Source organism: Clupea harengus, unplaced genomic scaffold, assembly GCF_900700415.2.
Source record: "Clupea harengus unplaced genomic scaffold, Ch_v2.0.2, whole genome shotgun sequence".
Taxonomy (NCBI): domain Eukaryota; kingdom Metazoa; phylum Chordata; class Actinopteri; order Clupeiformes; family Clupeidae; genus Clupea; species Clupea harengus.
The window spans coordinates 1-21,507 of record NW_024880486.1 but is presented as its reverse complement, the minus strand read 5'-3'; the positions used below and the strand labels follow the sequence as shown (position 1 = coordinate 21,507).

General features: G+C 40.1%; 2 protein-coding genes across 2 annotated transcripts; one reads left to right on the top strand and one right to left on the bottom strand.

Annotated features, from left to right (window-relative positions):
- Nucleotides 1–4,475: 4,475 nt before the first annotated feature.
- Nucleotides 4,476–14,408, top strand: LOC122132257 (gamma-aminobutyric acid receptor subunit rho-1-like). The gene is made up of 10 exons (XM_042707092.1): nt 4,476–5,011; nt 8,405–8,455; nt 8,795–8,901; nt 9,911–9,978; nt 10,463–10,686; nt 11,726–11,808; nt 11,899–12,039; nt 12,144–12,296; nt 12,752–12,948; nt 13,462–14,408. The coding sequence occupies exons 1-10, from the start codon at nt 4,905–4,907 to the stop codon at nt 13,792–13,794; spliced, it is 1,464 nt and encodes a 487-aa protein (XP_042563026.1). The 5' UTR covers nt 4,476–4,904; the 3' UTR covers nt 13,795–14,408.
- A 174-nt stretch (nt 14,409–14,582) lies between these two features.
- Nucleotides 14,583–19,300, bottom strand: LOC122132258 (peptidase M20 domain-containing protein 2-like). Its single transcript, XM_042707093.1, has 3 exons — nt 17,668–19,300; nt 17,322–17,429; nt 14,583–17,143 (listed from the first exon to the last, which is right to left on the bottom strand). The coding sequence occupies exons 1-3, from the start codon at nt 17,765–17,767 to the stop codon at nt 17,004–17,006; spliced, it is 348 nt and encodes a 115-aa protein (XP_042563027.1). The 5' UTR covers nt 17,768–19,300; the 3' UTR covers nt 14,583–17,003.
- Between the last annotated feature and the right edge of the window lie 2,207 nt (nt 19,301–21,507).

The window sequence follows — 21,507 nt, the reverse complement described above, 5'->3', positions numbered from 1 at the left end:
GTGTTTTATTTCCAATAGCAGACCAAATCTGAGGGGAACTAGGCCATTGTAACCCTTTAAATTGGGTGACTGTAATGTGGTATCCAGTCTCGCTGAGGCGTGGAAGGAAAACGGGTTACAGGTATGATTTGGAGTTGAACCAAAAACGCGCCAACCCCCCTTATTACCTTCCCACTGGGTACACCCCTCCGGAACCAATCTCTCGTGACCCAGCAGCCTTTGTAACTGGTATTGGTGCATGAAACAAAATATACCATAAACAATAAGGTTACACCAGCATAGACTCATGTTGTAAAACTCAGTAAAAGCCCACAATACTCATCTTTTTCAGTTGGCCTTTGAGGCTTGAGCAGACTGTGAGTGATGGCGTACCAAACTAAAGTAAAAGTGTTTGAAATGCCACGAGTCACATTTAAATGAACTGGCAGTTCCATTTAATCTGATGAGTTAACAGGAAGGGGGTGCAGAAAAGGTAACAAGCTGTCATGTGACCTGTCTTTTCAAATCAAAGGCTGGTCCTAAGGCGCAAACTGTCTGTTCTGTTGATTTAAGCAAGGAGTGTCAGCAAAAGTATAATACATTTTACCAAGACAGCACATTATACCATGAATGTTGAAAGCCAAATATGAGAAGGCAACCCACTTAGGGGCGGGTTTCCAAAAGCGTGTTCTCAACAAGTGGGTGTTCTTCCTTCAAGGAACTGGTTTCTGAATCAATGATCAAAGAAACATTCTCATCGCAAGGGGTAGGGCGCCTTTGAAGCAATCCATGTGGCATGTAGGGTTTCACCCACACAACATAACATGATCAACTATGAGTCTTTCCTACAACCGAGAAAGACAATAATCATAGGCAGCATCTAAAAGATGATGTGATCTATGTTACCTATAGTGTGGTTTTAAAGGAAGAAGGGGAAGATACATAAAGACCATAACACAGTTAACTCAAGTATTTTAGTATTGAACAGCCTGAGGTCAATATTATTCCACACTCATCTTTGAGCTGAGAATGTTCAGAGGTGTTCAGGGAGACTGGACCGCAGATGAAAACATTTATATGACTGGCACGTCACACTGGCCCATGTTGCCATCTACTGGCTGCAATCAGTTATTAGTGGCTATCACATAGAGTCAAACCTGTAGCCAAATGTTGTATCCTCTCTCTCTCTCTCTCTCTCTCTATATATATATATAGGGATTATGTATATATATATATACACATAGTATATATATATATAAAACACATATTTGTGATTTTTTTACAAATATGAAATATACTATATGCTATATATTATTACTTTATAAATGTAATATAATTTCATGTCGCCTCATTTGTAATCATTAAAGTTAACTGCATTGTGTCATTGTTGCCCCATGTAAGCACATTGTTAACGGCTCACTCTAAAAAGCTTGAAATATGCTAGTTTGTGTGTGAAGATGGCAATGCTGCACCAACCAGAATCTAAACCTCTCATGTAGACACGCACACACACATGTTCGGTTCTCTGAAAATGTTAATCTGCTTTGCTTCTAAAAGTCTATCTTGCAGGATTGCCATATTTGCTCTGCTCTTTTAACGGACTAGTGACACACATAATGTTGCTAAATTCGAGTGCATGACTGACTGCTAGTTTCCCAGATACAAACACAGATGATGAGACTTTTCCAAAACACCACTGATTAACTCTCTACACAAAAGGATAAGATCAGTGTCTGGGAGCGCAGAATTGAACCAATCTGAAGACATATTATAGTGTTGAGCAAAAAAACAAGTCTCAGCTCTCTTTTGCAATACATTTGAATCTCACAAACAATATTTTGGTGAAGAAATCTAAATGCTGCATAATCCAAAAGATGAGTCTCTAATGAATCTCAAGAGTAAAACATGAACATTTCCCTCTCACATGCCTGTCTAATCTTTTTATTTTGTGATGAGTACATTTCCAGTATAGTTATATAATACCCAACAAACATGCTTTCTAAAACATGAGATCTGGAAGAAGTCAGAGGTACATGTAAAGGGTGTTTTCTATTCTTGATATGTGCCTGACTTGTTTGTGATGATTCCCCATGACAGCCTTACGGCTGCACCGGCTCCACATGTGCATGCCTGTAAAGCCTAGCCCATGGCACAGGCTGGATTTAAATGAAGCTCTGCTTCTTGTCATGGGTTAATCTGTGATTTGTGTCTGGCACAGGGCGAGCTGCTGTGGGCACCAATCCTGTGTGTGCCCTCGCCCCTTCACTGAGATGAGAGGCACCAAACAGTTTCTCTATTAATACTTAGATATAAAAAAAATATTTAAAAAATCTGTTTGTTAAAATAGTCAAGATAATTTAAATCATCAAGAAGTCAAGTATATTTAGCAACAAAACATCAATAGCATGCCAAGCCCAGTGGAAGACACTGAGAACAGGGATGACGTAAGATGATTTAAAATGTTGTAAGGATGTGCTGGTGTTTCATTCTGGCTCTACTCCAGAAGTCAGAGTTTTCCCTCTTAATTTGGTGGCTTCCACCAGCGTTTGACGAAGACTTGAAAGGTGGCCTCCTATGCAAGTCAAAATGTAAAAGTTCCCAAATAATGGCTGCTGGTTAGATGTTAGAAATAAAACAAATAGAAATAAAATGAATTTGCCGTTAATTTTCAACCCCTTGCCTATAGGCTACTCATAGATTTGTATTCGCAAGGGGTTGAAAATTAACGGCAAATTCATTTTATTTCTATTTAATCCCTGATGGCAAAAGGTCAGTGGACCATTGCCGGCCCAATGGGGGGCAGAGCTGGCGATCCGCTAGCCCTTTGGCCATCAGCAGCCTGCTGGTGAGTTACAGACAAACGGCTCATTTCTTTACTCTTTTAATACTTCTTCAGGCATTTTCACCAACCCTTAACATTTTGATAGATGTTACCAGTGCGTAACGTAAGTCTTTCATTTACATTCATTACATTTAAGTCATTATTCACCTTGAGAGACTGATGTTCTAAAGAAATTCCGGGAATTGCTAACATTTTATGTTATTTTCTTAATACCCAAGCCCAGTTACACTAAAGATGATGGTGAAGTGGCATACAACCAGTGGGATGCGGACCAACATCACCAGGTGGACCGATATATGCTTGCTATCTGGGGGCCTCTTCATCCACACAAAACTCCACTCCATCATGTTAGCCCTTGTGAATCTGAGTTTTACTTTGTTTAAAGCCTATTGGAATATGTGTTACAGTACAGTAGCCTACAGTACAAAAAATGTATATGCAGTTGTCAGTTGATATTTTCTCCCTTTTGTTTTCATTTTTTCAAATATCAACATTAAGAGACTGTCCTAGAACACATGAAACCTAGGCTACGCACTGGATAATTTGGAGATGCACTTTCTATTATGATATATGGTACGTATGTAAGGGATAATGTATAGGCGCATTCCCGAGCAGTGGCGCTCCCACCTGTACAGTAGGCACACTGTCTAGCGTACCCTAGCAGTGGCACAGGGTGGGATGACAGTTTTGTTTTGATTAGTAGCAAATTGAAGGCAGTAGTGAACTTGAAACGGAATTGGTGGAGGCAAAATGTGAGTGAATTGAAATAACGTCAAAATGTTTAAAATACAAAAAATACGAAAATACTAAAGAGAAAGCAAGTTAATTTACTTCAACTTTTTTAACGCAAAAATAAAACAAGTAGGCGGTGGAGCCTAATTTAGCCGTCACTGAGTTAGCATAGTGATGTCCAGTCTGAACTTGGCATCTATGTGTTGCTGGAACTCGAGCTGTTGCAACACAATCTGACCTGTGTGCCATCCGAGACAGTGGACCCAATGCACCTAAACATTACAAAATAATTCAAGTTCTACTGACGATGACGTTTAAAGACCTATCTGAGGAACAGTGTGACAGAGACATTGGCTGTAATAACAAGATGGTCTCTCTATTGAGTAGTCCTATCCATAAAGATACGGAGAGGTTTTTGAGGGAGTTTGACACAACAGGGACCAGGAGATTAACATTTTCATTGTAATGTCTTCTACGTCTGTTTTTTATTATGTGGACCAACAGTAAGGATGAAACTCATCCTTACTGTTGGTCCACATAATGAGCTAGCGGCCAAGACATGCTTAGTATTGATCCGATCGACGTTTATTCTTTTCAAAGTGCGTTTAAAATCTGTTGAAGCAAGCCCTCCATCATTGGGTTCAGTGCTGAAGTTAGCTGGCATCTGAGTGATCCTAAAAAGAAAGAGCTGAGGTTATTAACTAAAAACTACGATAATGACAATGATAATGTTTTGGCTGGAGCAGTCTTTTAATTCACTACATAAGTTATATAATAAGATAATGTTCCAATCAATCGATGTATTTTCAAGCGTGCCTTGTTTCGCAGGGAAGTCTTTGTCACACGGTCCAATGCTCCAGGCGCACTCTTCACTTCAGTTACGTCAATAGAAGGTTTCTTTAAGTTACTGAAAATGAGCTGGTGCCACTTAGATTGTGCATGGCACACTCTAAGGTGGCCCAACTTTCTTGAGAGTGCTTACCATAAACGAGAATCCCGCTGGCGCCCCTATTTCTGTGGACACATGAGAAAGAAGGATGGAAATGCCGAAGTCTAATGTATTGACGGGGCGCACCCAGAGCATCACCGTTTAGCCTCCCCTACTTACGTCAGTGCGGTACTCCTACATAGGCTACCACTACAGAATAGGCTATGCGTGGCAGCTTACGTTAGGATTTGTTGGTTTTGAAGTCTACTCTGTGCTGAAGATCGAATGGTCATATAATGATTCTAGACCAGTTGTTTCTCTGAATTCTACCTTATAGGAAAATGTTTGTGAACTAATTCTCATTTGAGACCAATCCAGTTGGTCGATTAGCTATCTTCCCATCCCACTGTGTGTACAAGGACCATGCGTGCGGATGCCTTCTTGCTCTTCTACGTCTGTTTTTTCGGAGGTTTCTGCAGTTCGACTCATCTGAAGAGAGGACGTCCACTTCAAACACAAAGTCAAATCAGGTAAGTCACATCTTGTTGTGTTTGCATGTCTGTGGAATAGTGTCGGCATGGACAGACAATGCACAGCAGTGTGGAGAAAGTGTGATGAAACTTTTCACACCACATTCACAGTTTTAACGATACATGAAAAAAGACATCTCAGTATTTCATCCCTTTGTCGCATACATTTAGACTAAAGTCACATCTTCATTAGGCTTTTTGCTGAGGAGTCATAGCTAAAATCTTCCCAAGGTACTTTTCAAAAACACCATCGTTACCCTTACCACGTTGGTAGCCTAGGTTAGGAATCCAACATAACCTGCTGGATTGTCACTTCTAAGAAATTCTTCTTCTTCTAAGAAAATAAATCATTTTCATTCATTCATTGAGCAAACCAATACGGTTAATGACCTCAAAACGTGCGAAATAGCCTATAATTACTCATCCACTCATTAATGTTGCATAACATCTATTTTGGCTTGTGTGGTAGTGTGTGTGTGTGTGTGTGTGTGTGTGTGTTTGTGTGTGTGTGTGTGTGTGTGTGTCTGTGTTGGTTGTCTGGCGTGGGAGTGGCGGTTGTCATTTGATTTGTTGTTATAGCCTTGGTTCCTTATTGGTAACCAAATAGCACAATTCCCACCCTTCATAATTAAAACATTTTGGTTGCTGTAATTCATGCAAAAGGCTAATTGTGGAATAATGTGCGACAATTTAATGATAGAGAATGTACAGTCAGAAGCTAGTTGTGTATAGTTTGTGTGCTTTGAGTTTTCTGTAATGGCAGTCTACGATAGGGTTTACTTTCTGGAGTGTCACACACAATCACAGTTTTATTATTCCCTTTGGCAAAAGTCAGAGTTGGGAAGTAGATTCCTTTTACACAGCACAGCTATCATGGTAGATGTTCCCTTGCTCTCTTTCTCTCTCTCTCTCTCTCTCTCTCTCTCTCTGAGAGAGTGTGTGTGTGTGTGTGTGTGTGTGTGTGTGTGTGTGTGTGTGTGTGTGTGTGTGTGTGTGAGTGAGATAGAAAGAGAATCACAGCAACAACAAAGAGAACTGCCAGAGGCCATGTTCACCGCTTCCTTTCCTTTTTAGTTCCAGTTTCTGTCCCTACACACTACTGATGTATTTGTATTTAGTTCCAGTTTCTGTCCCTACACACTACTGATGTATTTGTATTTAGTTCCAGTTTCTGTCCCTACACACTACTGATGTATTTGTATTTAGTTCCAGTTTCTGTCCCTACACACTACTGATGTATTTGTATTTAGTTCCAGTTTCTGTCCCTACACACTACTGATGTATTTGTATTTAGTTCCAGTTTCTGTCCCTACACACTACTGATGGATTTGTATTTAGTTCCAGTTTCTGTCCCTACACACTACTGATGGATTTGTATTTAGTTCCAGTTTCTGTCCCTACACACTACTGATGGATTTGTATTTAGTTCCAGTTTCTGTCCCTACACACTACTGATGGATTTGTATTTCTTTCTTTTTTTTGTTAATGGCAGGGTTCACTCTCTGTTGCTGTACATGGATTTATTGTGCATAGCACAACAGCCTAAGAGATTCCATAGTATAATGGAAGCATACAAACTTATCAAAAAGGGCATATATGTCAAACAGTATATTTACAAACTATGACTATACGTTATACTTCATCTGACAGTTTACATTTAGATGAAAGATCCTCCCAACACAAATGCTCTCTAGTGGTAGTTAAATGGACCTCTGAAACACTTTTTATTAGAAATGTATCCCTATTCTGTAGATCTATTTGGAGAAGCTCAGAGCTACCGGTGGCTCTTTGCTGCTAGCAGTCTTTTTTCTGACATCCATGTTGACTACAACTACACTCTTGTCCTGTAGGAGGGTATAGGCTACAATGGGAGCAAAGCTTTTAGTGTCTTTTGTTTGTCTGTGCAAGAGTGGGAAGCAAAGAGTAAAGAATGTATTGTTCTCCTGAAGAGGCTGAGCATGACTCCAGAATATCTTAGTGCGCCTTGCTCCCTAAGCATTTGTCACATCATATCATCGTCCAAGTACTCTTCAATGTAAAAAAAAAACCGCCAAAGCCACGGAGTCACACTTGAGTGCTGTCAGGTCGGAATATCGACCTGTGTTAGATGAGTGCACATTTTCTTTTGCAGGAGGAGTTGTTATATCGAGTTGTTACATCAATTTAAGTGAAGGAAGACTGTTCTTTAATACTTTCCTGAATAGCTTGAGAGCTCACTCGTCTTTTTCCACCAAATCAGCTTTACAATTGTGTCCTTATCTGAAACCATGCAATGACAACAGCAGCAGCAGTACAACAATGTTTGTTGATCACAGATTCATTTGAACTTTGAGAAAATAAATAGTTTTCTCTGCTTAATTTATCTGCTGAGCTATTTTCCTTATACAGTATATGATGCAAGCATGGAGATATGGGCTGCTTTTGGTAGCGCACCAATACATTTTCAATGTTGACCATAAACACTGGACACAGCAATGGCACAACTTCTGTAATATCTTTTATGTTATGTTTCCATCACCGTAGGAGTATCTGATTGATTACATTCTTTTGTCAGGCTTACTCTGTGATGTCAGAGCAGGTATGCCCTCCATAAGGCTTGGTTTGATCTGGCATGTGTCCCCATAAAGCTTCTCTACCTGGAGAAGTCCAGGCATCTATAATCTTTTGTGACCTTGTGACGTGAATACATAATTAATCTAAGTGTGGTGATATGGTTTCCACAGTGTCCTAAGGCCTCGTAAGATGTGATTAAAGGTTCAAAGGGAGTAGGAATGTAATGTGAAATTTCAGTCATTTCAGACTCTCTGCATATAGGCCTCATACTCAACAGAGGAGATTTGACAGATGTTTGGGTGTGGCTGCTATGGAAAGGTTAAAAACTGTATTTCCAATATGAAATACCCTTCTACTCAGATCTATGATAGAAACATTTTTAAAAACCTTAAAACCGACCATAGTTTTCAAATATATGTTAGGCCTGATTAGGGTGGCAGACTTATACCATATTACTGGAGAGGTATTTTTAAAATAAATATCACTAATTACAGGATGTTTACAGCACATGTACATGCTTATTTTATTGAAAGATATTTTTGAGTAGGGAGTAGGTTTGTATTTAAATGTCAAAATGCCATTCTCCATTACATCACATTAATAGCCATCTGTGTTTTACTTCAAATATATAAATGTTGTCTAATTAAAAGCTTTTCATCAAGAAAAAAGATTGGGTAAATATATTTATTTGTTTATAATTATGGACATGGAATTATAAACATGGAATTAACTAGAGCTCAGTAGCTCTCTTTATATATCCAACTGTTTCTTATGATCATAAGTACCAGATCATGCTAATTTACCGAAAGAGCAAAGTTGATTCAGTGTTCTACTTCACAGATCTAAAAGAGAGTCCCACGTGGCTGGAGGAAGAGGATTTTCATCTGGCAGGTAGCCCATTTATGATTGATCCCTTTCCTAGACAACCCACTTATGATTGATCCTCTCCTGACAACCCAATATACTGCTGTGAGATATTTTATTTCCAGTTTATCTTTTCAATAAATTCACAGAAGCACAAGAGCATGATGTCCTTTTGGGGTCACTAGGAGTATACAACTTCCAACTCATCCTCTGACTGCAGGCTTTGTCCTTATTCCCACTTTCTCTCTTTCATTGCCATACAGTGTTAGGTCTCAGACAATGAGGCAAACTCATCGACCTGTTTAGAAGGCCAGTGTTGTTTTCACAAAGTAGCATTGTCAGTGACATAGCATTTCTCCCTGACAGCCCAGTTCTGAAAAGGAGTTCTGATATGACCAAGTTCCCTGTGACAAAGTCTGAGCAGCTTCTCCGGATAGATGACCATGACTTCACCATGAGGCCTGGCTTTGGAGGTGAGACGCTTATAATCTTCATATCAGTGTCCAGATATTCACTGGTAACAGCAGACATCATTATCACCTGTGTCTATCCAGGCATAGACGTGAAAAGAAAGTACAGTTTTGCATGATTCAGGGATCATGACAAAATCTTGTTAACTTTCCTGGCCACCGTGAAAGCAGTTGAAGTTTTTTTACGGTTGAGTTTTGCCTGAAAGGCGGCGTTGTGTCGGGTGGCACGAGAGGTGGCCAGACTTTAGTCTATGGCTCTACCCATGGACCTGCCTATCTCCTGCACTATTCTGAATTGATTACATAACACATCCTGGATTAGAATATCAGGGAGCAGACAGATACTTACAGACCATGACCAGTCTTGAGTGGAGCAGAGTTTGCTAATCTTCCAGAATCTTAAGACCCAGAGCAGGCAGCTATATACAAGCAATGACCTTTTCACTTCTCACGAGTTCAAATGAAGTATGATTAAACCTGAGTGTTCTAATTCTTAACGTAGTCCAAGAAATTGAAGATATTTAAATGCCCTAATTTCACATTTTAGAGTTGTTTATTTTGTGCTCTACATTAAGTTCAGCATAGACACAAAATCAATCCTATATTTATAGTTTCCGTGGCAATAGCGCTGGGATTTTGCTGAGGCTGTGTAGTGCTAGGGATTATTGGATACCCAGTAGATCCTTGTGAAAAGAGGGATTATGGAAACTGGGAGCTCCTCCTGTGTTTTACACAATATAATAGAGACAGAATATATATAAATGTATACTGTTATGGTGTCTGTTCCAGCTGCACTTGGAATATAATTTCCTTTTGAACAGTCATATCCACACTGAAGAGTTTGAAATATTTGCAAAGAAACCTTATTTATGTGCTTTTGTTTTGTCATATAAGAGCTTTTTGTGGATCTATGTATTCTGGGAAATATTTATAGACTGTTTCAAAGAAATAAAAAAAAAGAGGGAAAGAGGGCTTGTAAACTGAATGAAGTTTTTTTTTTTTATGTATACAGGACCAGCCATTCCTGTAGGTGTGGATGTCCAAGTTGAAAGTTTGGACAAAATTTCGGAAGTTGATATGGTAAACCTCTCTCTCTTTGTAAAAAAAGCACCATCATATAAATTGCTTTCCAGGTCCACATCATTGATGTTGCAGAATTTATTTGAATGCAAAAGCAATTCAAAAAAGCTGCTGGGTATCACTTCACAGCATACAGGATTCAGCATTTTCCAGCGTTCAATAGAATACATTCACATAATATTCAGCAGTTAGAGCAGTCAGAGCCACTGTGGACAACCGCATGCAGAAAACACTATTTTAGTTTAGCCCACACATAAAAGAAGTCTAGCCATTACTTACTGATGATTTTTCACACTGTCCTAAATCTAAAATGTAAACAAACACATCAAGAGATGGGTCGGATTAGAAGATGGATTATCAGAACTTTCCCTGGAGTGGGTCAGATGTCATAATGCATGGTTATAGAATATATATATATTATAAATAATGCAATAGTGTTTATGCAAACAACACTGGCAATAAGTGGTATTTATGTTCAACACAGGACTTCACCATGACCCTGTACCTGCGGCACTACTGGAAAGATGAGCGCCTGTCCTTCCCCAGCAACAAGAACCAGAGCATGACCTTTGATAGTCGTCTGGTGAAGAAAATATGGGTGCCAGACATGTTCTTTGTCCACTCTAAGAGGTCATTCACCCATGACACTACCACCGATAACGTCATGCTGAGAGTGTTCCCTGATGGCAAAGTTCTCTACAGCCTGAGGTAAACACCCAGCTGCCAGTATCCATGCATATTCACTGGGATTTTAATTCCTCAACACAATAATCCACTGTAATGATATTGGCAGGCCAGACTATGTTATCATGCACATGAGAGGTGTACATTGTGTCATTTGTTACATAATGGAAACAGCTAGTCATGCGATTATGTGTGCCAAATGTCATGTTTCTCATGACCCAATCCACCTTGTAACATTAAACATTCTGTGGGTAACATTCCCAAAAGCTTTGGTAGGTGAATGCCCAAAGCATATCATGATAAATCCCTTCAACTGGAAGCCATATTTCAGTGCAAAATTGTCTACCTAGTTTTACCAACTTCACAAAATTTCCATTGCGTTAATTATAGTCTGAAAACCGTCCATTAGAAATAGCTTGGGTTAGGAATGTCACATATTGGCTGAATGAAGTTATGCTATTGGTCTCTTACTGGACACAGAAAGGATGGTAATGGAGTAATTACATTATGTGTTCACATCATTACACATAAAGCATAATGTTTCCCCCTTTGTTTGGTTATAAAACATGATGTTTGGTCACAATAACACACTGCTTGGTGCAATGATGCGGTCACTTCACATAGGAATAATTAATACAGATGTGTTGGCCATGTGGAGAGTATTGCAGCAGGGATGAAAGGCGGCTGTGGATAGAGCTTGGCTGGGTAGGAACAGATTGTGGGAAGGCTTTATACCTTTAACTGCTGCAGTTAGAAGATCCCCTGTTGGAATTTATCGTTAAATACCCGGAGGGATTAGCTCAGATGTTCATGAAAATATCCATCAGTACATTGAATGCACAAAAATAATACCTCACCCTCCTCTCCAATACCTCTGGGGGCAATGTCTGGATTTACATGATGTTTATCCAGTTTGTCAGCATCCATTTCCAGTGGTTCTATTTTAACAAATGTTCATCTTTAGCCGATACCCCAGAGCCCTTTCCCCTCCTGTTTCCTGGAGTTAATGACGTATACATGTGATGGCCACTGCTTCATTAAGAGGTCAACTGTGTCTCTCTAGGGTCACCGTCACAGCCATGTGCAGCATGGACCTCAGTCGATTCCCTCTGGACACACAGACATGCTCTCTTGAAATAGAAAGTTGTAAGTAAGCAAACCACCTTTTTTTTATTGACTTTTCTATAAATTCTCATTTGAAAGAGTCCAATGGAATGCTTGCGTTCCTTGTTGTAGATGCCTACACAGATGATGACTTAATGCTCTACTGGAAGAAAGGGAACGACTCGCTGCAGACCGATGAGAGGATCTCAGTTTCACAGTTTCTCATTCAGAAGTTCCACACTTCCACTAAGCTTGCCTTCTACAGCAGCACAGGTACCGCTCTACCACTGCTTCAGTAAAAGAAATGTCACAGAAATGGATGAACTGAATTCAGTGTATATTGATTGATTTTTCTTTGGTATGTTGTTACCCCTTAGGCTGGTACAATCGCCTGTTCATCACCTTCACTCTGCGGCGCCACATCTTCTTCTTCCTGCTGCAGACCTACTTCCCTGCCACTCTGATGGTCATGCTGTCTTGGGTGTCCTTCTGGATTGATAGGCGGGCTGTACCAGCCAGAGTCCCATTAGGTGAACACCCTCATGTGCAGCTGATTAATCATTTTTTCTGTAAACTTGGAACTGTTTTACAAAAAAAATACACAAAGTGTTGAAAAATTGCTTTTTAGCTTTCAGCTCAAAATCTTGGTGTGAAATGAAAGGGTAAGAATTCAGGTCAATCAAATGTGCAAAACAGCTTTAATAGACCCTGTTGGGTTGTGGCACACAGAATGAATAATACTTTAATAAGCTTTCCTTCTAGTAGGTTTGGTGTTTATGCTTTGGTGCATTCCAATATCCCACCAAAGAAAGATGCAAATTGAAGATGTGGGTCTGAGGATGATGTCATTTTTCCCAAAGTGCTTCTGGAAACAGCTGGGCTTGGCAAAAACACTCCCTTCAAATGAACTCAATCAGTGTGTTACTGTGTGTGTCACTGTGTGTGTCATTGACCAAGGTGCTGTATACCTCCTCCTGTGTTCCAGGGATCACCACGGTGCTCACCATGTCCACCATCATCACTGGAGTGAACGCCTCAATGCCTCGGGTCTCCTACATCAAAGCTGTGGACATTTACCTGTGGGTCAGCTTTGTCTTTGTGTTTCTGTCCGTGATCGAGTACGCAGCTGTCAACTACCTGTCTACAGTGCAAGAACGTAAAGAGAGGAAACTGCGAGAGAAGGTACGAGTTTTCAGTTCAGGCAAATATAAGATGCCAAAGCATTCCATTGCATTGAATGCACTCATAGAACTCACCTTCTTTCCTTCAGAATCTTTTCTTAGCAATGTCTTTGAAGCAGTTATATCATGTTGTAGGCCTGTTGTCCTGGAGGCACTCTTTTACAGTGTCTAATAATCTTAAGGTGGCTTACCAGGCTAGCTATCTTCTTTTACAGTGTCTAACAATCTTAAGGTGGTTTACCTGGCTAGCTATCTTCTTTTACAGTGTCTTAAAATCTTAAGGTGGCTTACCTGGCTAGCTATCTTCTTTTACACTGTCTAAAAATCTTAAGGTGGCTTACCTGGCTAGCTATCTTCTTTTACAGTGTCTAACAATGTTAGGGTGGCTTACCTGGCTAGCTATCTTCTTTTACAGTGTCTAACAATGTTAGGGTGGCTTACCTGGCTAGCTATCTTCTTTTACAGTGTCTAACAATGTTAGGGTGGCTCACCTGGCTAGCTATCTTCTTTTCAGCTTCCATGTACATGTGGCCTAGCCCACCCCGATGAGATGATGATGAGCAGCAGCTATAGTGATGTGGATGTCAACACCACAGGAACTTATGGAATACCAGAGGACATCAATACCACAGGGAACTACGGCAGGCCAGAGGAGAACGGTGTCCAGCAAGAGAGGATTCTGGTGCAGCTGGCACTGGGCGAGGACCAGGCCGCCCTCCACACTGGAAACCCACCAGCATACAACAGCATGTGGATTGACACACACGCCATAGACAAATATTCACGAGTCATCTTTCCTGGGGCGTACACGCTCTTCAACGTTATTTACTGGTCCATCTATTTATAAAATCCCTTGAGAATAATGTTCATTGGGATGGTACTCGCTGGCACTCCAAAGAATTTCTCTGAATGCTTCAACACCGTCCAGGGGGTGAATATGGCTTTAACAGCATCAGGCACTCGACAGTAAATGCCACCAATAAGCAAGCCAAAAGAAGCACAAGAGACCTCAAAACCAAGTTGCATGATTGAAGTCAATTATTTAATAATGATCATCTTCATGTGAGTATGTGCTAGAAAAAAAGTAGACATTTTAAACAAGTTGTGACATTTTTATATTTCAAATCTACTGTGTGAACTGCAACAAAGGTAGGAAAGAGAAATCTGACCTCACCACAGTTACTGTACACCTCTGCTTGCATCTGATGGTTTTGTATCTGTTGTGAACTCTTTATTAAGAATGGTAAATGTTACAGCAAATGATGCATTATGGGTAATGCCTAATTTATTATGTAATGAAAGAAGTTACTTATTTATAAGGGGGCAAATAAAACTTTTATGAAGTGTCAAATCTCTGTAGATTCTCATTATTTAAAAATGGCAGCCGTGGAAAGATGTTTGCATATAACCCTGTATATCACATTCTTAGAAGAGTAAATCTTTTGTCATGACAAACCAAAACACTGGCTCGAGATATGGCTTTTCGTGTTGTTGTGGTATTTGACGGCTACGGTCAGGTACTTGCACACGCTTGTAAAGGGAAGGGTATTCAGCTGGTTGCAATTCAATAACCTCACCACAAGATGCCACTAAAACTACACACTGTACCTTTAAGAAAGAAACGTAGTTCACATATTTGTTCAAACTCTTCATTTAATCAGACACAGGCATGGGAACAAATGTGCTGATATTTCTGCCTGGCGCATTGCATATTATATGAGTACCATGCTTTTAGATACACACTTTCCAGTTCACTTAAACAATTGTCTTGCTACTCCTTTACCACACTCTACTGCTCATATTGATCATTTAGCTCATGGTCCTCACAGTGGTTGGCGCATACAGATTTAATCAACCAATTCAGAACTAAGAAAAACAATTGTAGTAACCAATATCTCGTCCATTTTAATTATTTTCATACTGTGTCATTCATTATAGTTTAATTGTATTTATTCTTAACGAATTACACTAATAATAATCACATCCCCGTTGATTCTGTGCATGTCAGAAAATCATTTTACTCACTTTTTCACTGTTTAATGTTGTAATGGGCTGTATGTGGGGATGTCTTCTTTAAAGAGGCATTATGAAGTTGTACAGTTGGGGCAATAGTATGGATCACAGGGGTCAAAGGTTATTGCCATGCCAATGCAAAGCCAAATGTCTGTGACAGTGTATTACTAACAAGACTAGCCTAAGCAGAAAACTGAAATGCCCTTCCAGGTAAGTACCATATTTCCGAGCCTTTTTTCTCAAATGTTGCTGAAGATTTAGGCAACTAAGGCATTAGTCATAATGTCTATCCCTATCCTATCATGAAGCCTATAATTAGTAATGTGCCAGCAGGTAAGGTGTCATTGATGAATATCCAACATCCAACCATCTGTACTGTAATTACAACTGATACTTTTGAAGGGCACTGGTGATTATTTCATTATGTGTACCTTCCTCCCATGCTTGATTTACTGAGGATACCCATTCACCCATTCACCCATTCAGTGACTTTATTCTGACCCCTACACTGATTCTTTATTCTACACTGTAAACTGCCTAATTGCTCACATTTTTGATTTTAGTTCATTTTCTGATTACTCAGTTAAACTTCCAAACTGTTGAAGAAACGTATTGTTGATGAAAGTAATTCAACTCATATGGTTTAGTATATAACCTAAAGGAACTGGTAGACTTGAAGCCTCCAGTGAAGGAGACATTTTAGAAAGGTTTAGAGACTGGTCAATCAAAATTCATGTCATGTTTGCACTTCACATATATCATTGCAATATTTGCTAACTTCATTTTTATTCTTAATACTTTAAGGTTTTCTCAACCTCTTCCCAAAAGGGTATTAATATTGGACTCAAAGAGAAGGTGTGTGTCTAATCTGCTGCTTGCTTCCCCACATCCTCTCCAGAAACGAATCCCTGCTAAGGGGTAACATGTCCCTTACTTATAAGGCATACTTTAATATCCCATGCTCACTTTCTAAGCCAATTCCCTCCAGTATTTTGATTGTCATGTTTTAAAGTTTCCACTTTGGGAGACTTTCTAAACTTCTGCTGATATGTTCATTTCTAATTATTTTTCCCATTTCTCTTAAACCTTATTATCTACAATGGTGAGCTTTTGCAATATTTTATAGTTTTAGATTTGTTTAGCTTGGTTTCTATTTTGAATCAGCTACTATATTAAATATTTTGTTGATTTGTCCTCTTCTAAATGTTTCATGAGATAATTTCTCACCTGTAAATACATATTTGGAGGCTATCATTTTAAATGAATGTATTGTGTGTGTAAATAAATGAGAGTATGTTAACCCTTTGTTAGCACAGCTCTAAAATGATTTTGATCAAATCTGTTTGGAATAAAGTCAGGGTCATGCGCCGTTTCTCTGAGATATACACATTCACTATTCATGTTTAGGGTTTTGCAAATATGTTTCAAATTCACTACAGTTTATTAAATGCATTGGCTCTGCCCTGTATATTTTTCCATGCTGCTCTTCCTATAAATGGCCCAATTCATATAGTTTATTAGTTCATTTAGCCTCTGTGTCCCATTCACCAACTTCATTATTGTGAATTAGTGTTGCATGAAAATAATTATGTTCATTTGGGACACCTACTTCTGCTTCTTTCTGTTGAAGTAATGTTTTAAAATGTGATTCTCTTCAAATACTCTTCAAGTTTTATGTCTGCAATTCCAAATACAATTTGAAATAATTGTGTTCCTTATTTTAAAATACAATCCTGGTATTGGTATTGCTTGGAATGAGAATAGGAGGCCCATAGCTTTGTACTGTTTCCACTCTTAGTCTTGGTATTCCGTCTGGTATTGATCTCCATCTGTTCAAACCCTCTTTTATTTTACTTCCCACAGTTCATCTAAATTCTTACTAATATTGACTACTAAAGTATTTTATTTTCGTTGTGTCCCATTTAAGATCAGAACAACCTTTCAAAGCTTGGCTAACTTCCTTTCCTATTGTTAATGATTTGCATTACCCAGAGTTGAGAGGCTCCACCTATGTCTTTGGGCCCTGGGAAACCTTCTTTTCAGCTACTTATCTTTTTTCATCTTAACCTCATTAAACTCTGTTTTCGCCCTCTGCATCATCTCTGGGCAGAAAAGGACATCAAGGGCTGTCCTCGCCAACGCTTTGGCTGTCCGCAAGGTGTAGAACTGGGCTGTCTCTGAGCCTAAAGACCAAGATATTATTAAACGTAATTAGAGAATGGCCAGAAATTCACAAGGACAAGGCAGTCTAATTTAAAAGAGACCTGCTGTAATCTAGCTGTAGGTTAAGTCTAGAAATAGAGTAAACCAAATGTATAATTTATAAGATCACATTATAATTGAAACATTCTTGAGACCCACCAGAAGCCACGGTGTATTCTTTCGTATGGTTTAAAGCATCAGAGCCAATGTAGAAGTAGGGGTGAATACCAGGCACAACAAATGATACATTCCCAAAATCTGTTGAACCTGAAAGAAAGAGAAATACACTCTTAGAAGATCCGCTGGAACGGAGAGATCTGCATGTGTCCTTCCCTTCTCCTGTTAGGTGAGCCCATAAAGGTGGCAAACACATGCTAGTCAGCCCTTTAGGTTCTCTTGTGAGGACAGACTTTTATTTGAAGATAGTACCATATTGAATGTGTACCAGTAAAAAAAAAACGACACACAAAATGTAGTTCATACATACATTCTGTAATGTATTTACCACTCATCGACGAGAAAACCAAGAGGCGCATCTTCAGTATCCACACCAGCAGGATGACCTTGGCCGACGACGTGACCCTAGACGAGCTCATCTTGGCCATCTTGGAGACGACCTCTCCAGGGCTGACATTAAGGTAAGGGGGAAAGAACCATGTTTATGTGTGGCAGCTACAGGTGTGTATATATATGTCCAAATTGCACATTATGTTTCCAGGCCTGCGGTTTCTCCTGAAGTTAGATGAGAATGTGTCTGCTGCCCTCTTCTGGCAGAGTTGGCACGCAAAAGCTTGCAAAGCGTAATATCAGTGCTTTTTGTTACAGTGACAGCTGCACGCCCATCTGCTCTGAGGCAGAATGGAGAACGCGTGGAAAAAGAGTGTGGAGAATAGAGGGAGGGGCGTCAGGGCCTCTATATTCAAATATCCATGCAGCACTTGGGAGTGTCTGTCAATGCAAATATGTCTGTGAGGTCATCTACTTTACTTGGGACAGTCAGAACTCTTTCAGTCAGTCATAGGATATATGTCTGTGAAGTCATATACTGTACTTGGGACAGTCATAACTTGCTCGGTCAGTCACAGGAAATATGTCTCAGAGGTCATATACTGTCTATACCTCTAATATCAGAGAAGTCAAGAGATATGACAAACAAAGCAGGTTATGGCCATTCTATTTACCACATAGGTGTTTAAGAATCCAGACCCAGGGTGGTGTTGCCCTTAGAAATTCCCAGCCTGGTAATGATGGAGGGCAGATAATGACGATAGGCAGCAGTTTCTCACCTATGAGAGTATCGGCTTTCCCGAAGGCGGTGCTGTTTTTTCAATTTAAGCATCTCAACGTTAAGACACCAGTGGGAAAACACACACAGGGGTAGGGCCCTAAGTATTCCTGGATCCTTCAAGTTGCCCTGTCCAATGTCCAGCTTGACATGTGAGGTCCCTTTCGCAGATCCTGTGGGATGGATGGAGGGTGGAGAATGGAGAATGGCAGGCCTAACTTCCAAGCATCAGGACAAGGGCTATACTCTAGGTGGGTGGGGGAAAGGCAACACTGAGCAGTCTGACCTGGAAGTAGAGATGTTAGATCGGTCTAGTTCAACGGTGAGAGCAAACCAGCCGTTGGTAAGGAGTAATGAATTAATGGTGTCAATTATGAGTCTTCCAGGAGGAGCGTTACAGCTTCTAAACCTCTCTTCCTCCTGCAGATCCTCACAGATCCTTAGTCCTCCTCATCTCCCTTCATGCCCCTAGCTGTCAGAGCCTGTGGGAGGTGACTGCTCCTTTTTGGGCCCTACAGTGAAGGGAAAGCTTTCACAGGCATGTGTGAGGCCTGTCTGGCCCTGCCGACCACATCTCACTCCTGTGTGTCACTGCCTGTCAATCATCAGCATCCACATGCATCCCTGCGGTCGCTGTCATTACTGCATCCAGACAAGCCGCCGGAGCCGCGCTCGCTTTCCATCACAGATGCTGCTGTGCACTTTCCTGCTTGGAGGAGAGACGCAAGAGGGGTCAGGTCTTCCTGAAGTACGCCGTAAGACTTCACTCCGAGACACACCACATGGATTTTCCACATGGAAACCAAATGAGATTATTTTAGCATCTAAACTATTCAGTGCACTGGCAAAAAAGTTACTTAACCCTTGCATGGATTTCTAAGATGACTTCTGAGTAACAGAGAGCGGTTGTCTTGATCCTGTTCCTTATCTGTACTACAGGGTATGGAATGGACTGTATGAGAATGTCGTGACTATATGACAGCATGGTATTATTAAAACCCTCAAGAAACGAGAAGAGAGATATTCTGGCACATACAGTACTTAGTTGTGAAAATGTATTTTGTTCATCTAAAGTTTTTGTTTAAGGATAAAAAGTCTTACTTCCATAGCTGTTGGAACCTTGTTATTTTTACAGTAAAGGTGTATTTTTCACAGTAGTTGCTGTGAGGTGCTGACAGCATCCAGCATCCAACATCCAGCATCCAACATCCAACATCCAGCATCCAACATCCAACATCCAGCATCCAACATCCAGCATCCAACATCCAGCATCCAGTAGCCCATATTCCTTCTCCCTTCTCCAGCATCTTTCAGGGGAAGCCAACCTGGCTCCAAACCTTCCCAGTTGCCCAGGCCCTGGATGCTCCCAAGGACCTTTGGATGCAGGTCTGCCCTCAGACAAAAGCAAAAACAGCCTCAGCCAGCCAAAGCAGTTCACACGTTATCAAAACCTCTTTGATGATGTTCAAAAGAACAAAAACCTGCTTTAGTCAGCCTCTTCTAAGGAACTTGGCCTGTGGCCACTTCCTGAAATAAAATCCTTGTTTTGTTTTTGAAATTCATGAAAATAATGCAATTGGCATATGAAATTAGAAAGTATGGTTGGCAAAGCATATCAAATGTGCTTCATGATTATTTCTTGTCAAATAACCAAACATTTATATTCAGAGAGAGAGAAAGAGAGAAAGGGAGAGTAGGTATTTAAATAGAAATCAATGGAAATCTGTGCAACATTGGATGGATGTATGCCACTTCTACCTGTAACGGTCTGAAAGGCAAATTACGAAGAAGATGAAACTACGATAACATTATTCATGAGTGAATTTCCCTCATTTCTCCAGTTCCAGTTGAAGCCTCACCCTCTAAATACATTTTAAAGATAAGATCTTAATCTTCTCACAGCTGGTTTGTCATATAGGCCTCCAACAACAACACAAAAGAGTGCAGAGGAGTGGTTGGAATTTTCAGCTCACGTCCTTTTAACATTCAAGTTGAGTGCGCACCTAACTGGAGTTTTTGGGGAACAGCTTGATCAGAGCAGCTTAGGCGACATCTCACAGAGGGATGTTAAATTGGAGCGCTTCTGAGTGGTTTAATTAAATGTATATAGGATTTTATGGTATTTTAAAGGAGGTGGGGGTTAAAATGGATGAGACTAAGGGAGTAGCAATTCTCAATTAAGCACTGGCTCAACTTTAGGAACTGCAGAAATACAAAAGCCTCAGGACATCGACAGCAGGAGATTAATTAAATGAGGAGATGTAAGATTGTTCATTCTGGACTGAGGGTAATGATGTGTTTTTGGATCAATTGTAAATACGGAGGACGAGAGACATATAACACCATTCAGAAGGTCCTTTCTAATGGTCTTCTCGGGCAGCGACCCTGACACTGATGTATTAATCACAGTTCACCGATTGCCCACAAGATGGTGAGATTACCCTGCAGAAATCTCTGTGCAGTTTTTTTGTAGACTGTAGGTCCATTCTGTGTCCCGACTTTATAGTTTAAATCAATTAAATTCAGTCTTGGAGTTGACCGAAAATATGCTTGTACTAAAAGTATTTCATAAGTAACAGCATGTACTAATGAAACAACAGTCAACACTGAACTGATTTTTACAATAGTTAGACAGAGACGCTGATCATCATCAGACATGTGGATGTAGTTATACCATATCTTAACAGGAGGGGACTTATTCCCAAGATTGAACACATGGCCCTAGATCAGATACATTCTCTGAGAAGTGATTATACAAACAGTTGGCAGAGTTCACAAGTGCAAAAAAAGATTTAACAATGGAATTTTCAGAGGATTGACTGAAATGTATAAGTGACTCCTTTATTGCAAAGTATTAAGTATGTATCTTTTTTTTTTTTAATTTGCGTTCTCACTGCCAGTTGGAAATTTGGATTACTTTAGCTGTTATAACCAATCGTGACCAGCAGATGGCCGTATCTGTGGCTTGCTCTGCTCAACGCAAATATGTTCAAACTTCAGTTTGCCTCCCTGGAACAGATCTGGCTCAGACCTGCCTGAGTCTAACCACAGACCAGGACA

What these genes read in the sequence shown, in the direction of transcription:
- LOC122132257 (XM_042707092.1), top strand. Translation starts at nt 4,905, where the DNA reads ATGCGTGCGGATGCCTTCTTGCTCTTCTACGTCTGTTTTTTCGGAGGT. An exon ending in CATGAGGCCTGGCTTTGGAG is followed by an intron (nt 8,902 to 9,910) that starts GTGAGACGCTTA and finishes TTATGTATACAG; the next exon opens with GACCAGCCATTCCTGTAGGT. An exon ending in ACCAGCCAGAGTCCCATTAG is followed by an intron (nt 12,297 to 12,751) that starts GTGAACACCCTC and finishes CCTGTGTTCCAG; the next exon opens with GGATCACCACGGTGCTCACC.
- LOC122132258 (XM_042707093.1), bottom strand. Translation starts at nt 17,767, where the DNA reads ATGGCCAAGATGAGCTCGTCTAGGGTCACGTCGTCGGCCAAGGTCATC. An exon ending in GGTTTTCTCGTCGATGAGTG is followed by an intron (nt 17,430 to 17,667) that starts GTAAATACATTA and finishes TCTTTCTTTCAG; the next exon opens with GTTCAACAGATTTTGGGAAT. An exon ending in AGAATACACCGTGGCTTCTG is followed by an intron (nt 17,144 to 17,321) that starts GTGGGTCTCAAG and finishes CTTGGTCTTTAG; the next exon opens with GCTCAGAGACAGCCCAGTTC.